Raw genomic sequence first — 18,384 nt, forward strand, 5'->3', positions numbered from 1 at the left:
CACATAGCACCCCATACTGACAGAAAAACACAGAATTGTTGACATTGTTGCAGATTTATTAAAAAAGAAAACTGAAATATCACATGGTCCTAAGTATTCAGACCCTTTGCTCAGTATTTAGGAGAAGCCTCCTTTTGATCTAATACAGCCAGGAGTCTATTTGGGAAAGATGCAACAAGTCTTTCACACCTGGATTTGGGGATCCTCTGCCATTCCTCCTTGCAGATCCTCTCCAGTTCTGTCAGGTTGGATGGTAAACGTTGGTGGACAGCCATTTTTAGGTCTCTCCAGAGATGCTCAATTGGGTTTAAGTCAGGGCTCTGGCTGGGCCATTCAAGAACAGTCACGGAGTTGTTGTGAAGCCACTCCTTCGTTATTTTAGCTGTGTGCTTAGGGTCATTGTCTTGTTGGAAGGTAAACCTTCGGCCCAGTCTGAGGTCCAGAGCACTCTGGAGAAGGTTTTTGTCCAGGATATCCCTGTACTTGGCCGCATTCATCTTTCCCTCGATTGCAACCAGTCGTCCTGTCCCTGCAGCTGAAAAACACCCCCACAGCATGATGCTGCCACCACCATGCTTCGCTGTTGGGACTGTATTGGACAGGTGATGAGCAGTGCCTGGTTTTCTCCACACATACCGCTTAGAATTAAGGCCAAAAAGTTCTATTTTGGTCTCATCAGACCAGAGAATCTTATTTCTCACCATCTTGGAGTCCTTCAGGTGTTTTTTAGCAAACTCCATGCGGGCTTTCATGTGTCTTACACTGAGGAGAGGCTTCCGTCGGGCCACTCTGCCATAAAGCCCCGACTGGTGGAGGGCTGCAGTGATGGTTGACTTTCTACAACTTTCTCCCATCTCCTGACTGCATCTCTGGAGCTCAGCCACAGTGATCTTTGGGTTCTTCTTTACCTCTCTCACCAAGGCTCTTCTCCCCCAATAGCTCAGTTTGGCCGGACGGCCAGCTCTAGGAAGGGTTCTGGTCGTCCCAAACGTCTTCCATTTGAGGATTATGGAGGCCACTGTGCTCTTAGGAACCTTAAGTGCAGCAGAAATCTTTTTGTAACCTTGGCCAGATCTGTGCCTTGCCACAATTCTGTCTCTGAGCTCTTCAGGCAGTTCCTTTGACCTCATGATTCTCATTTGCTCTGACATGCATTGTGATCTGGAAGGTCTTGTATAGACAGGTGTGTGGCTTTCCTAATCAAGTCCAATCAGTATAATCAAACACAGCTGGACTCAAATGAAGGTGTAGAACCATCTCAAGGATGATCAGAAGAAATGGAAAGCACCTGAGTTAAATATATGAGTGTCACAGCAAAGGGTCTGAATACTTAGGACCATGTGATATTTCAGTTTTTCTTTTTTAACCACTTCCATACCGAGTCATAGTAATATGACGTCGGCATGGTGGTTGTACGGATCCGGGTGGGCGTCATATGACGTCCGCCCGCTCTAGCTGCTACTGCGCGCCCCCGGGGGCGCGCAGCGCGGCGATCGGGGGTTAGGCTCGTCCCTCAGACATAGCCCATCCCTGATCAAGGTAAACAGCCAATAGAAATTGGCTGTTTACCACGTGATCGGCTGTGTCAATCACAGCCGATCACATGAGCGGCTCCAGCACGCGCCGCTCGTTCTCTCTGCAATGCGCACCCCCGGAGGCGCGCAGAGCAGCGATCGGGGACGAGGCTCGTCCCTCGGACAGAGTCGATCCCCGATCTAGGTAAAGAGCCAATGAAATTGGCTCTTTACCACGTGACCGGCTGTGTCCAATCACAGCCGGTCACAAATGTCAACAGAGAACACGGTAACTAGCTGTCACGTGTTCTCCTCCTCACACACTGATCCTGTGTGAGGAAGAGAGTGTGGTAACAGCTAGTTACCAAGTACAGTGCACCCCAAACACACTGATTGCCCCCCCCCCCCAATAAAGAGCACCTGTCACTAGCCCATCAAAGTACCCGAGTACCTGTCACCAGCCCATCAGGTACTCTGATGGGCTGGTGACAGGTACTCAGGTACTCTGATGACAGGTACTCGGGTACTCTGATGACAGGTACTCGGGTACTCTGATGACAGGTACTCGGGTACTCTGATGACAGGTACGCGGGTACTCTGATGACAGGTACGCGGGTACTCTGATGACAGGTACGCGGGTACTCTGATGACAGGTACGCGGGTACTCTGATGACAGGTACGCGGGTACTCTGATGACAGGTACTCGGGTACTCTGATACTCTGATGACAGGTACTCGGGTACTCTGATGACGGATACTCGGGTACTTTGAGTACCTGTCAACGGAGTACCCGTCAGAGTACCTGTCACCTACCCATCAGAGTACCCGAGTACCTTCCACCTGCTCATCAGAGTACCTGACGCCTGAAGTACCCGAGTACTTGCCGCCTGCTCATCAGTACCCATCACTACTCATCAGTACTCATCAGTACCCATCACGTATCAGTATCACCTATCAGTATCAGTACTACTCATCAGTACCTGTCACCTGCTCATCAGAGTACCCGAGTACCTGTCACCTGCCTATCGGAGTACCCGAGTACCTGCCACCTGCTCATCAGTACCAGAGTACCTGTCACCTGCCCAACAAAGTACCCGAGTACCTGTCGCCCTTCATACAGCCACCATGTCTAAGTCCAAAAAGGTTTATATACGTCCTCCGTTTAAACCTAAATACCGGTGTTATGGCAGCAGATAGCTGCCATAACCCTGGTATTTTTTTTAAACGGTGGACGGTTGGCTTTCCGATAAGGGTGGTCCCAGCGGCGGATTCACCGTGGGATCACCCTTCCGGGATGGCGGAAGAGGTGCCCCCCCCCCCCCGCCGCGTCCGGTCCTTTTCCCCGCTTACCGGACTCGCCGACGGCGGGGAAAACGATCCGGTCCCGGATCCTCACAGACAGGATGTCGAGTGAGGGCAAGCTTGCCCTCACTTGACTCTATGGTCTTGGAGGACCGGAGCTACGGAAAATGTTGTTGCCTAGCAACCGGTTTAAAGGTCCTTTTTTTTTTTTTTTTTTCATTTTATATAATAATTTTTTTTTTTTCTTCTTCTATCTTTTAGTGTACTTGTGAGATCTGAGGACTTTTTGACCCCAGATCTCACAAAAAAGGTCCTGTCGTGCCTTTTTCTATTACAAGTAATGTTTACATTTCTTGTAATAGAAATAAAAATGATCCTTTTTTTTTTTTTTTTTTTGGAAAACGGTGTAAAAATAAAAATATAAATAAAATAAATGGTAAAAAAAAAAAAAATTTAAAGCACCCTGTCCCCGTTAGCTTGCGCGCAGAAGCGACGCATACGGAAACCCAGCCCACATATGTAAACGGTGTTCAAACCACACATGTGAGGTATCGCCGCGATCGTTAAAGCAAGGGGAATAATTTGAGCCCTAGACCTCCTCTGTAACTCAAAGATGGCAACCTGTAGAAATTTTTAAATTGTCGCCTATGGGGATTTTTAAGTACCAAAGTTTGTCGCCATTCCGTGAGCGTGCGCAATTTTGAAACATGACATGTTGGGTATTTATTTACTCGGCGTAACATTATCTTTCACATTATGGAAAAAAATTGGGCTAACTTAACTGGTTTCTTATTTTTTTAATTAAAAAAAGTGAATTTTTTCCCAAAAAAATTGCGTTTGGAAGACCGCTGCGCAAATACGGTGTGATAAAAAATATTGCAATAATCTCCATTTTAATCTCTAGGGTCTCTGCTAAAAAAAAATATATAATGTTTGGGGGTTCTAAGCAGTTTTCTAGCAAAACAACTGATTTTAGCTTGTAAACACCAAATGTCAAAAATAGGCCTAGGCAAGTGGCTAGGATGCATGATGATGCTCCTTGGATGTTGGGCCCCTCTATATGGCTAGGCTGTGAAAAAGTCTCACACATGTGGTATTGCCATACTCAGGAGGAGTGGCAGAATGTATTTTGGGGTGTCATTTTTGCTGTGTACATGCTATGTGTTAGGAATATCCTATAAATTGACAACTTTGTGTAAAAAAAAAAAAGTTTTCATTTTTTTCCCACATTTTCCAAAAACCTGTGGAAAAAAATGATATGTTCAAACGACCCATAATGCCTCATAGAATATACGTTGGAGTGTTTGCTTTCCAAAATGGGGTCATTTTGTGGACTTTTCCATTGTATTGGTGCTCTAGGGCCTTGAAAAGTGTGATAGGTAGTAAGAAAGTTTTATGTGTATTTATGCTCCTAGAACGCCTGAAGGTGCTTCTTGGACGTGGAGTATCTTTTTGTGGCCAGGCTGTGTAAAAGTCTCACACGTGGTATCGCCATACTCGGAAGGAGTAGCAGAATGTATTTTTGGGTGTAATTTTTGCTGTGTACATGCTATGTGTTTGAAATAGCTTATAAATTGACAACTTTGTGGGAAAAAAAAAAGAAAAAAAAATTTTTCTTCATTTTCCCAAGAATTGTGGGAAAAAATTACAACTTCAAAAAACCCACCATGCCTCTTACTAAATACCTTGGACTGTCTACTTTACAAAAAGGGGTCATTTGGGCGGTATTTGTACTGTCCTGACATTTCAGGGCCTCAAGAAAGGAGATAGGCAGTCAGTACATCTGGTGTGATCAATTTTCAGTAATTGGTACCATAGCTTCTAGACTCAATAACTTTCACACAGACTAAATAATATACACTAATTTGGGTTAATTTTACCAGAGACATGTAGCAGTATACATTTTGGCCCAAATGTATGAAGATAAATTAATTTTTTGCAAAATTTTATAATTGAAACTAAAAAAAACTTTTTTTTTCAAAATTTTTGCTCTTTTTTTGCATATATCACGAAAAAAAAAAACCCCATTTGTGATCAAATACCACCAAAAGAAAGCTCTATTTGTGTGAAAAAAAATGATAAAAATTTTGTTTGGTTACAGTGTAGCATGACTGAGCAATTGTCATTCAAAGTGTGAGAGTGCTGAAAGCTGAAAATTGGTCTGGGCAGGAAGGGTGTCTAACTGCTCTGTATGGAAGTGGTTAATAAATCTGCAACAATGTCAACAATTCTGTGTTTTTCAGTCAGTATGGGGTGCTATGTGTACATTCATGAGGAAGAAGAATGAACTTAAATGATTTTAGCAAATGGCTGCAATATAACAAAGAGTGAAAAATTTAAGGGGGTCTGAATACTTTCCGTACCCACTGTATCTCTACTCCTGGCTGTAATATGATGTCTGTCAACACTGCTATACAATCCATTACTCCCCTCCAGAAGACCTGAATTTCATCACATCTCCAAAAGATATGATCGAAATCTGCATAGATGGCAGAACACTACCAACAAACTGGGGACTGACTGGGATATAATTTCGCCAACTTAGCCAGGGTATATTAAATCCTATGTAAAAATGTATTTTAAATAAGCTGGTCTCTAGACGAGACCAGTCTAGACAAATTAATATCCCATACATCCTCCCAATCATCTCTATTCAATTGTGGTAACACAATCTCCCACGCTGCCTGGCAGCAAGTGAGGTGTTCCAAACAATCCTTAAATAGATTTTTATAAATATTGGATAGTGGTTTAACCAAGGGAAATTTTCTGAGAAGAGATTCCATCTCTCCTATTCGGATCTGAAGCCCTGTAGCATCAAATTGGGCCTGGAAAGGCATGCCTAAGTTGGAAATATCGAAAAAAAATGAGAATTGGGAAGATTAAATCTGTTTTTTAGGGTCTCAAATTGGAGGATTCCCCCTTCCCCTACAATATCACCCACCATCTTTATATTATATCGCGTCCAGATACCCGGATCAAGGTTAGAAGAGAAATGTGGTACACAAGGGTTCATACATATTGGCACATGCGGTGAAATGACTCCTACTCCCTTCTCAACCATATTATCCACTGTTACCCATGCTCGTAGTGTTGCCTTCATGGAATCAGTAAGATTGTATAATCCCCTTGGTCCTCGCATCTCGAGGAATGGCAGCGCCTCATAAAACCCAGCAATGGCTGCCTCTAAGTCTACAGACACATCTTTTGGACTATTCAGCCATCTATGAACAAAAAGATATATTTTGGAATCCAAATGGGGGAGTTTCTAAATATATACAAAAAAGTGGTAAAAATGTAATTTTAATTAGGTTATCTCTACCTATAAGTGACAAAGGTAACTTTTGCCAGGATCGTATTTGGGTCTTGAGCTGCTGCATTAGTGGAATAACATTTGGTTTCCAAAAAATCAGAAACCGAGTTAGAGATTATATATTATATATATTATATATATATATATATATATATATATATATATATATATATATATATATATATATATATATCTATATATCTAAATATTATACCTTATCTGCCTGTTCAAGTGGGCATTTAGCAGGCACTCTACACCTCTGGGATGGTGTTCTTAAGGGAAGGATTTGAGATTTATTCCAATTTATTTTTAATCTCGACCATTTCGAAAAATAATTCAATATATCCAAGACCGCCATTAAAGAGGATTCCGAATCGCGTAAAAAAAGAACCATATCGTCCGCATATAATGCAATTTTCTCTGACAGATTACCCACTTGAATCCCCTGCATCTTTGTTGAGTTTCTTAAAGCCATCGCCAGCGGTTCCATCATTAAATAAAAGATACCCGGGTATAAAGGGCAGCCCTGCAGTGTTCCCACTTTCTACAGGGAATCTTTCCGAAAGCATCCCATTTAATTTTACCGCTGCTATAGGATATTTATATAAGATCTCAATCCATTTCCTAAATTTAGGCCCAAACCCAAATTCCCCTAATACTGCTCCCATATACCGCCCATCTATAGAATCAAATGTCTTTTCATTATCTAAAAAAAAAACAATATACCACCACTAGAGGTCTCTGGTCCCAGCTGGGTATGTGTAAATACTCTTCTGAGATTAATGTCCGTTGTTTATTTGGCATAAAGTCTGTCTGATCAGAAGCGACCAACTGATGGATAACCTTCATCAATCTAATAGCTAGGGACTTAGCAAGAATTTAAACATCTACATTGAGTAATGAAATAGGTCTATAAGAGGTGCAAAGTGCTGGATCCTTATCCTTCTTAGCTACTAACACAATGTGTGCTTTGTACAAAGAATGAGGTAAAACACCTCCCTGAAAGCAATCCCTAAATAACCCCTGCAGCTTCGGTATTAAAGGTATCGCATAATGCCTATAACACTCTACTGGCAGACCATCGGGGCCTGGAGCCTTATCACTAGGTAATAGTCCCAACGCCATAGCTAGCTTGTCCTCTCCAAGATCAACCTCAAGAAGTTCTCTATCTTCCTCTGGCACTTTAGGGAAATGTATTGTATGTAAAACACTAATCAGCTCTTCAGGTTCATATTGTGGTATAGCCGCATAGAATGAATTATAGAAGGATCTAAATGTTTGTAGTATATCCTCTCTTCCCGTCAATAGTTCTCCCACTGTTGATGTCATGCACGAGACTACTGTTTGTCGACTACCCATTGCTGTTAGTAGTGCTAATAGACTGCCATTCTTATCCCCATTTTCAAATATATTAGATGACCTCTTTTGCTCGGTCTCAGTGATGCTATCGCATCTAATGTTGGACTTGCGGCATATGCATCCGCACGCTATTCTTCTTTATTTTCTAATAAGGCCAGTTCCCCCCTACGTTCCTTCCTAAATGCCTTAATAGCGGATATGTACATCCCTCTAGTAGTGACTTTGAAGGCATCCCATTCCAATTGCGGAGTGGCTGTCCCTTCATTTACCTGCCAAAAAAACTCCATATGTGGCTTTAAAATTTCTACGACTCCTGGCTCCTTAATCTAACTTGGGGCTAACCGCCAGGGTCTCCTCAATCCACCCAACCCAAACTGTAAGGTAATCTGCATGGCGACATGGTCAGAAATCCCCCCAGGCAGATACACTGCATCTGAGACAAAGGGTAGAAGGGAGGCTCCAGCCAAGGCCAAGTCGATTCTAGAGGAAGATGAATGCATCGGGGACAAAAAAGAAAAACATCTTTCCCTAGGATGCCTAAATCTCCATAATTCCGTAAGGCCGGCCGTTTCTGCCCAGTAGCTCAACTCATAATTAATCACACGCCTCGGGTTTGATGTATCCAGGGAATAATCCAGAATATTGTTAAAATCACCCGCTACCAAAACCCGAGCCGGTAGGTACATTGCCAACTTTTCCAATATTTCATAAAGCACTTAGGCAGAGAACGGAGGAGGAATGTAAACCCCCACAACCACTAGGCAGTGTGAGTTTACATTGAGTACTAGCAGTACGTACCGTCCTCAAGGATCGATAACAGTTTCCTCTATAATACCTGGGAAAGGATTTGTGAAAGAGTATAGACACCCCCCTTGATTATGAGGAATACATGGAGTGAATACCCCTTTGGGCCCATGGACGTCTCATAGCTAATGTTCTGTTACCCAATAAATGTGTTTCCAATAGTATCATGATATGAGGGCATTGTGAGCGAAGGTATTTATATACTAAGGCTCTTTTAACCACTTCCGCCCTGCCTACCGCAGTTTTACTGCAGCAGGCAGACGCTCCTGGGCAAAGTGACGTAGTACTACGCCCCCGCTCGTTAGCTGGGGAGCCAGCACGTGTGACCGGTGGTTCCGATGGCCGCCGGCCACTAGCGATCTCCCGCGTAAACACAGACATCTGTCATTCTCCCTGAAGTGATCACTGAGGCTATGTGATCCTGTTATATAGGATTGCATGTTTCTGTGATTACTTCACAAGCCACGCCCCTCCATAGTTAGAATCACGCCCCTAGGGACACATTTAACCCCTTGATCACCAGTACAGTTAACCACTTCCCTGCCAGTGTCATTATTACAGTAACAGTGCATATTTTTAGCACTGATTACTGTAGTAATGTCACTGGTACCCCCAAAAGTGTCAAAAAGGTCAGTTAGGGGTCCGATCTGTCCGCCGCAATGTCGCAGTCCCGCAAAAAAAAAAACAAATCGCAGATTGCCTCCATTACTAGTAAAAAAAAAAAACAATAAAAATGACATAAATCTTTCCCGTAGTTAGTGAATGCAATACATTTTGCACAAACCAATTAAAATACACAATGCGATTTTCTTTACCAAAAATATGGAGCAGAAAACAAATTGGCCTAAAATGTTAAAAAATTTTGATTTTTACTTTTTTTTTTTTTTTTTGAGAATTTCATAGAAAAAAAAAATGTGAAAAATATTTTTTCAAAATGTTCCCGCTTTTTTTTTTGATTATAGCGAAAAAAAAAAAAAAAAAAAATCGCACAGGTGATCAAATACCACCAAAATAAAGCTCTGTTTGGGGGAAAAATAAGGACGTAAATTTTGTTTGGGTACAGCGTCACACGACAGCACAATTGTCTGTTAAAGTCACGCAGTGCCAAATCGCAAAATAGGGCCTGGTCACTGAGCAGCCAAATCCTCCGGGGCTAAAGTGGTTACATTTTGAATTAATTCCCCGGACATTCCGGGAAATAATTGTAATACTCAATGCCATAACAGACATTTTGTAGAAGAAAATTAAGTGGCATCCTTCTAAATATAAGCTTCCCCAAACAATCATGAATGGCATACTGACAAAGGGAAAGAAACCGAAAAAAAAAAAAAAGCAAAAAAAAAAAAAACACAATCCCCAAAAATTCCTCCCCCCTCCCCCATGCACCCCATCCCTGTCCTGCCAGCACACTTGGCCACATTGGCCACATACCAACATCGTTCCAGAAATGGTTAATACAGTTTTATGCAAAACTTTTTCCAGCTATGGCTAAAGTGGAGAAAGGTTAATACCTCAGGTTTTTTTGATGGCTACGTCCCCAATTTCCCCACTTTAATCATATCTGAATGTAAGCGCTTGATTTACATTCTAAACCCTTGATTGTGAAACTCACTCCGACTGCAATGTTGTCTATTAAAAATTATCAATACTGATCAATATTGTGGTTTCCAGCTAGAAACATTATAAAATAGCTATAGATTTTAGAAAAAAACCAGCATTTATTTCACAACCTTTAGAAAAAGCAACTGTATCATTCCTATCTATTCTTGTTTGTAGATTAAAGGAGTAAATTCAGGTTTTTTTTATTTCAACATTATTTTAATAAATTGGCTCTGGGGGAAAAGGTTGGCTGGATGGATACATGATCCAAATGAGAGATCTATGGTTAACAGTTAGGGGGTTCATAAATTAGATCATTTTATAATCTATCCTAATACGGCTTTCAGAAAAGCATTTGGGGGATCACGTAGACAGAAAATGAATTGCTCAATTTGTTAACTTTGCACATAGTAAAATGTTTGCTGATCATACACTATGTATATTACAACTGTATGTCAACAGCCTTAATCAATGCAAAAGCAAGTCTATCTATACCTTACATACCTGAGAAATCGGGGGCAGTTTGTTTTGTCCCAGGCAACACGGGGCACCTTGAGATTTTGGGAGTGCAGAACAAAAGGGACCAATAAACCATCAAGCCAGGAAGGATGAGTAGACAGGTAAACCAGAGGTGTCCCAGGACACTAACATACAAGGAAGCACATACATTTTATAAAAAAGAAAGTGCATTTTCAGGGAAATAATATACCTTACAAAGTAAACTGTTCCAGACAAAAAGGTTTTCCTATAAAGATCCTCCATACGCCCTGAAATGACTCTTCGCTTGCTTGGTTATTGTCACATCTTAAATTCAGATCTTTACAAATATAGTGGCTAACTTGGTTAATGCTTCCTCTATAAATAGGTAAGTCTTTCAACACACAAGGCCAGTGGGAATGGCTGGAGGGATCATAACTAGCTTTTCTAATGCCAATGTGCCTGTGCATGATGCCAGTGCTACAAAAACAGGCACATGTTTCCCCATCTAAAGCCAGAAAACTTTAAGCACTTTCAAATAATCACTAGATATCTAGACCAGTGTTTCGCAGCAGGGGTTCCATGGCACCGCCTGACCGCATCCTACCAAACTGGTCATCAGTCGCTAAGGTTTCTTTGGTATGAGAACGGGGGGGGGGGGGGGGGTGTGCAGGCTGAGCTGTGGGCTGAGCTCTCTGCTTTCTCAGTACAAAGGAGTTATCAGTGCTTGCTCCCTCCTGTGGCACCAGTGTGAACATGTTAACTAAGGAGAGGGGGGGGGGGAATTGAGAGCACAAGCCACACCGCCTCCTGACTTTCTCCCCCTCTCTGCTGCTGTCACTACTGCAGGGACAGAATTTGTGCTAGGAGGGGGGGTGGATTAAGGGGAGTTATGCTAGGTGGGGATTTGGGGCAGTTGTCCTAGGACAGGGGATTTGGGAGGGTTTATACAAAGGGGGGGGGGGGGGGTTACAACCTACAGACCACTGCACTGCCTCATTCACACCAGGTGCAGTGCAGTAACAGTTTGGGAAATCACAAATCACCTTTTGCAGACGCGTGTGGGTGTCATTAATTCCTAATGACAACCCCACGCATCCAGCAAATGTGCGTAGGTTTGCGTCTGCTAAAATGCATAGTACCATGTTTTGGCGCTGTGCAATTTAAAAATCATGCTGGCACCCTCTTGTGCATTTCACACGCATAGAGCCGCTTGCTGTAAAAATATGTGTGGGAATGCGCAAAAAAGCGTTTGCGCACACCTCCTGGTGTCAACAAGCCCTCAGACTGCTGTACCCCGGGATTGTGCGCAATTCTAAAGGGTGCCCTAACTGAATGAAGGTTGAAAAACACTGATCTAGACCAACATAATACACCACTGTGCCTCCAACCTCAGTGCTTTTCCCTTTTTACTTTTATCTAACCCAACCTCTTCTAAAGTAGTCAAAGTATTCCCATGCACTTCAGGCTCTTAAATGGCTCTCTGATACAGAAGGTTTGAAATAACAAATGTTCGACATTAAAAGTTTTTTTACAGCTGCTTTACAGCTCAGCATCACTATCGTGTATGTGCAAAGCTAAAAAGAATAAAAGAGGGGTCAGCTCACCGCAGCAGACACTTCTAGGAGTGTGGCCACCTGTCCACAATGAAGCTGGAGGTTCAGATACAAGCGTTGCAGCAGCTTCAAAAGTACCCAGCGTACAAGCCTGGAAAAAAGAAAGAGTAAGCCTTATCAACTGTACAATGCAGTGATATTATACTGTTCAAAAGAAGACTGTACAGCAGTTGAAGAAAGCCAACAGCTTAAAGCGGAGTTCCACCCAAAAGTGGAACTTCCGCTTTAGGTAGTTCTTACCCCCTGACATGCCACATTTGGCATGTCATTTTTTTGGGGGGGGAGCGGGTACCTAGTTTTGACAGGTACCCGCTCCCACTTCCGCTCGGAGCGCCGCGGCGCCCTGAGCGGAAGTTCTCCTCTCCCCCTCCCTCCCTGCAATCTTCTGGGACATGTCAGAGGTCCCAGAAGATTGCCGGCCAATCACGACGCGTAGCGCAACTCGCACATGCGCAGTGCGTACCCGGCTGTGAAGCCGCAAACTGTCATAGCCGGGTGCCCACACCAGTGATGCCGGCGCGGCAGAGCAGAGAGGGAGAAGAGCGAGGCTTCGGGCGGCCGCATCGCTGGACCATTGGACAGGTGAGTGTGTGAGGCTGGAACTCCGCTTTAACATCTAGTGTATAAGGGGAAAGTAATGTTTTCTCTGAACGTAAAGTACAACTAAAAGCTTCTGTGTCACAGTCTAAAGCCGGTCCCAAAACCAGTTACTATGTAATCCACAGGCCTAATCAGTTTAAAAAAAAAAACACCCTTCAGGTGTGTATCACATGCTCCCTACCACAGACACAGCGGCTCAGAGTGGGAGGGTTTTATCAACCGTGCTGTCAATTCAACCACACAAATAGGGTTATCTCCCACCTGGTAGCAGGTGATCAAGAGGGTTTTATTTCTGGCAGATCTACCAGAATATCTGTAGACTTTTTCACACCCTACAATATCCTCATGCACACTCTCATACACGTGTAGTAGCATCCTTGTAAAGGTTTCAATAGCTATGAATGGCCTTTTTACCTTATATACTACAAGATTATGATCAGCAGTACAAATGGCAACTGCCCCAACCTATAACTAGCCTTCGCAGCAAGGGATACAAGGAAGGGGATGCATGTAAAAAAAAAAAAAATTCCCATCTCAAATTACCAGCCAGCCTGCAACAAACCACATTGTCCTGTCTAACAGTTCACATTAAAAACAGGGCTGGCTGGTAAGTTGAGCAGGGAATTTCTCTTTGTTTTTGTTGGACTGCAAAATTATGGCTTTGACCCATGAATAATTGCTAGGAATAAACTCCTCTATACAGAACTAGTAGCAAATCTGCAGGTGAACAATAACATCTCCACCCCCTTTATTTATCTATCGAAGAACAAGGCAAAGGTGCCCATTATCTGCCCTACTGTTTGAATTTGCAATTGAGCCCCTAGCAATTGGTATCCCAGAGGAGCGCATATTGCACTATAAAGATGATACCTTAATATACTTGGCAGATCCTAAGAGTCCCTGCACTGTTTGCTTGATAGGACAGAGAAATCTGGGGATTATTTGGGCTTCCTTTTTAACAGGTAGAAATCAAGCCTATGACCACTGTTCATGTAGTGTACCTACATTCACAAGTTCAGGTTGTACAATCCTTTAAATATCTTGGAGCCGCGGTACTATTACTTCTATACACCTAGATCTCTAATAATATTCAACCTCTAATCTCTCAAGTGCAACAAAAAAAAAATGATTTTTTTTACTTACCCTAAAATCCATTTCTCCAATGTTCATTGACGGACACAGCGCCTGTCATTCTTGACCAGTGGGCTATGCTACCCCCTACAGGAGTAGAACACTAGGCAGAAAACTTCTGGCTACACCCATGGGTAGTCCTAGGGGGTATAGTCCACAGAGGGGTAGGTGCTGTGTCCCTCAATGAACATCAGAGAAATGGATCCCATTTTCTCTTTCGTTCATTGACACAGCTCCTGTCATTCTTGACCATTGGGACTCCCAAAGCAGTGTCCAAACATGAGGGGTGGGAAACCGCAAAAAATTTCTAAGGCTAAAACAGTAGCCAACCAGGCGACAGCGGATCAAACAAAACTGGAGCCCACCTGAAAAAAACAATACACTCTCAAAGAGGATCAGGTCCTCTTAGCAGCCTGCAAAACCTTGCAGCCAAAGGAAGCATTGGCAGATGCCAACACATCCCCTTTATAAAACTTTCCAAAAGTGGCCGCCTTGCAAACTTGCGTCACTGATGCTTAAAGACAGAAGGCCCAGAAGGCACTAAGCGCCGTAGTAGAGTGCAGCTTGATCTAACGCTCCTGCGTTTTTGTTATAGGCTGGATTTGCAGCTGCAAAATCTCCACTCAGTAGTCATGTAGAGATGTGTTGAATACCAGATCCAACTCTCCAGGACTCATCACCGTGGGCCTGTCAGCTTCAACATACAGATATATACACACTCAATGAGATGTTCCTGGAGTGATAGGATGTATATGATAGTATGGAGGTGATGTGCTGAAGGGACAGGTGTGAACAGTGACAAGGATGGTAAGCACTTGATAGGTTTGTACAGGAGAGTTCAAGATGGTATTTAGGAATGCAGATAGGTTAGTATCGAGTATGCTAACAGGTGGTGAGGACAGCAGATGACAAATACAGGATAGACTAACCCAGTGCAAGGATAGATAGTAGTAGACAGGAGAGCTAGCAATCTATGCAGCAGTGCAGATGATAGATGGTAGTAGACAGGAGAGCTAGCAATCTATGCAGCAGTGCAGATGATAGATGGTAGTAGTCTCAAGAGCTAGCAATCTATGTAACAGTGCAGATGATAGGATAGTATGGATAGGTAGTAACAGTCCTTAATGCAATAGAAGTAGTGTAAGTTATGGAGGTTTCCCCTGCGGGGTACTTATCACTATAGTATAGTAGTAGAAGGGTCCGGTGATGAGGAAGTGATCCAGTAGCGAGATACAGGGATCAGTAGCGAGGTTCGGGTCTGAGGAAGTGATCCTGGTAGCGAGATACAGGGATCTGTAGCGAGGTTCCACAGCGAGACAGGCTTGTAAGCATAGGTGCAAGGCAGGTTGAACGAACATGTGAGTGAGAACGCCGGCGGTTGAAATAGCCGCTCTGCGGCGCTCAGTGATGACAGCATCGGTCTTTAAGGTGTATGCGCACCTACCAGAAGAGAATGGTGGGACGCATACACGGAATGGAAAGTGGAATAAGGGTACCAGAGGTACCAGAACATTACACTTGACAGGGAAAGGAGGAACTTGACCCCTGATGGAATAGGTGTGAACCACCGTCTGTCTGATCCATATGGAAATGGTCGCAGAAGAAGTGGACAACCCTTTACGAGGTCCATCCGTGAGCACAAATAGAGAGTCTGACTTCCTGAAAGACTCCGTAGCTGCCAGGTACACCCGATTTGCCCGCACCACATCCGAGGCAATATCCTTCAGATGTTTAGGCTTGGGACACAGAGAAGGCAACACAATGTCTTTATTCAAATGAAAGTCAGTGACCACCTTAGGAAGGAATGACGGACCAGGGCGAAGCACCACCTTATCCTTGTGAATCACCAAGGTACGCACCAGGGAGTGTGTGGCCAAAGATTGTTGGAAGAAGACCGCCAAAGCAGATACCTGGCCCTTGAAGGTACTCAAAGCCAAATTCTGTTCAACCCCGTTGAAGGAAGGTTAAGATCCGAGTGACCGAGATGAACCCCAAAAGACTTGCATCATGCAATGTACGTCTTCCACGTACAATGGTAGATCTTCCTAGGAGGTAGATTTCCTAGCTTTTAACAACGTAGGAATCACAGACTCCTACAAACCTCTATTCTTTAGCACCTGGCAATCAACAGCCAAGCCGTCAAAGCCAGCAACTAAAGCAGGATGGCAGATCAGTCCTTGGGACAGCAGATCCTCCCCGAGAGGTAGCTTCCAAGGAAAGTCAGCGACCAGCCGCACTAGATCGGCATACCAAGCCCGGCAAGTCTGGTGCCACTAGAATGACCAGAATCTCTTCTGCCTCTATCCTGCATAGGAGTCTGGGCAGAAGCTTGAGAGGGAAAGCATAGATCAGACAATACTGACCCCAGGAGCCCACCAGCACGTCTGTCCAAGGAATGAGCAACAAACCTCTGTACCTTTCTGTTGAGCCGAGATACCAACATTTCCACCTCGGGGGTGCCCCGCCAGAGACACAGCTAATGAAATGCCTCCGGATAAAGGGACCATTCCCTTTGGTCCAACGCCTGCTGACTGAGGTAATCCGCCTGCCAATTTTCCACCCTGGGAATGTGTACAATGGAGAGGGCCAGAATGAACCGTTCCTCCCTCCTTAGAATGCCGGCTACCTCCAGAGCCGCCAGGGCACTTCTTGTGTCCCCTTGGTGATTGACATAAGCCATGGCCGTGGCATTGTCTGATTAAATGCGCATTGGGCATCCATGAAGAAGATCCGTCCAATGATCCAGATACAGTCTGATTGCTCGGAGTTCAAGGACATTGATCGGTAGACTCTTCTAGTGTCCAGATCCTCTGAGCAGAATGCTTGCCGAGGACGCCTCCCCAGCTAGACAGGCTGGCATTCGTGGTGACCACTGTCCAATACAAGGGGAGAAAGGATTTTAAACAAAGCCAAAGTGCTGGACAGCGAAGACACCATATCAGAAACTCCTTAGTTCCCCGACTCAGCTGGAGCTGATTGTCCAGAGAATGTGGAGTCTTGTCCCATTTGGTCAGAATCTCACTTTGCAGCTACCTTGTATGGAACTGTGCAAACGGAACCGCCTCAAAAGGTAGATACCATCAGGCCCAGCACCCGCATACAAGTCTGGAGGGATGACCATTTGTTGGGACAGCAGGAGATGAATTGCAGCCTGTCATTTCTGGAGTTTGTCCAGAGGAAGGAGCACTCTGGCTACTGCCGAGTCCAGAGTCAGGCCCAAATAGTCCAGCTTTGTGGACGGAACCAGGCCAGACTTCTGAAAATCCGCAGATTTCGTATGGTCATCTACAGGTTCTCCACCAGAGCAGAGGGAGACTCCGCTCGCAGGAGGAGATCATCCAAGCAGCCCAGTACCGCGATCCCCCCTTTGGCGTAGCAGGGCTAGCACCAGAGCCAACACTTTTGGGAAGACCCAAGGAGCGGAGGCGAGACCAAAGTGTAACGTCAAACTGATAATGCTCCTCTCCCACAGCAAAGCAAGGAAAACGTTGGTGCCTGGCACATATTTGAATGTGAAGATAGGCATACTTGATATCTATAGAGGCAAGGAAATCCCCCAGAAGCAGGGATGGCACCACTGTTCAAATGGACTCCATTCTGAACTTCTGTACCCGCACAAAGCAGTTTAGCGCCTTGAGGTCCAGGATTGGACGCATTTTGCCTTCCTTCCTGGGGACTGTGAACAGGTTTGAGTAGAAACCCTGATAACATTCCGAAGTCGAAACCTGGAAATCACCCCTTGAAGAACCAGGTCTTGTACCACCCAAGACAGACCCTGTAACTGGTCTGGGGACAGGCGCAGGTTTTAAAGGAAAAAACCTTGCCAGGGGGACAAGAGCGAAACTCGATCTTGTAGCCGCACCCAATGACTTTGTGGACCCACTTGTCTTGCACCAGGGAAGTCCACGTGTCCAGAAACTAGCGAATACATCCCCCCACCCCGATACGGATGAGAGCCCACCTTCATGCAGAAGGAGCCTTGTCCGTGGGGTCTGGAGAAGCCCGCTCTCGGCTTGCCAGTCTGGGTTTGTTTGGATCCGCCAGAGGAGGCTCTGAAAGGCTTCGAGCCCTTGTCAATCGATGCTGAGGGATGAAAAAAACTTCTCAGGAGCCGAGAAGGAAGGTCCATGTCTCACGAGGTTCCTTGCCCTTAGTAGCCGGCAGAAGAAAGGTACTCTTCCCCCCAGTGAGACCTTTATTGATGTCATCCAGAGTAGCTCCAAACAGAACGATCTCCTTGAAAGGGAAGATCAGTCGAGGCCTTTTTAGAAGTCTGGTCCAAAGACCAGCATTTGAGCCAAAAGACACGCCAAAAGGACCACTGCCAAAATAAAGAGGCGAGCCATCAGGGGAGCCACGTCCAAAGAGGCATCACAGATAAACTGCAGCACCTGAACCAGCTGGTCCGCCAGCACAGCGAAGGCAGAGGGGGGGGGGCTGTTCTCCTTCCAGGTCAGAGCCTAGGAGCGTAGCCCACCTTGTCAAGAGTTTGCGACATTAGGGCAATGGTAAACATCGGCCTCATTGCCGAACCAGCTAAGGTATACATAAAGCGGGCCACAGCCTCCGCCTTACGGTCAGCCGAATCCTTAAAGGCCGGTCACTCTTCCACCGGAATCATGGTTGCCTTGTTTAAACTGGAAACCGGAGGGTCCACCACTGGTGGCACAGTC

The 18,384-nt window shown here is 44.7% G+C and overlaps 1 protein-coding gene across 1 annotated transcript in view; it reads right to left on the reverse strand.

Moving 5' to 3' along the window:
- Window positions 1–18,384, reverse strand: part of GPAT2 (glycerol-3-phosphate acyltransferase 2, mitochondrial) — a gene marked incomplete at its 5' end in the record, with an annotated part of 339,381 nt that overhangs the window by 279,254 nt on the left and 41,743 nt on the right. The window contains 2 exons of the mRNA XM_082253675.1: window positions 10,392–10,531; window positions 11,972–12,071. Of these exons, the coding sequence (XP_082109801.1) occupies window positions 10,392–10,531; window positions 11,972–12,071 (240 nt within the window). The remainder of the gene's footprint in view (window positions 1–10,391; window positions 10,532–11,971; window positions 12,072–18,384) is intronic.

This window comes from Pelophylax lessonae (genome assembly GCF_965119305.1).
Source record: "Pelophylax lessonae genome assembly, chromosome: 4".
NCBI lineage: Eukaryota > Metazoa > Chordata > Amphibia > Anura > Ranidae > Pelophylax > Pelophylax lessonae.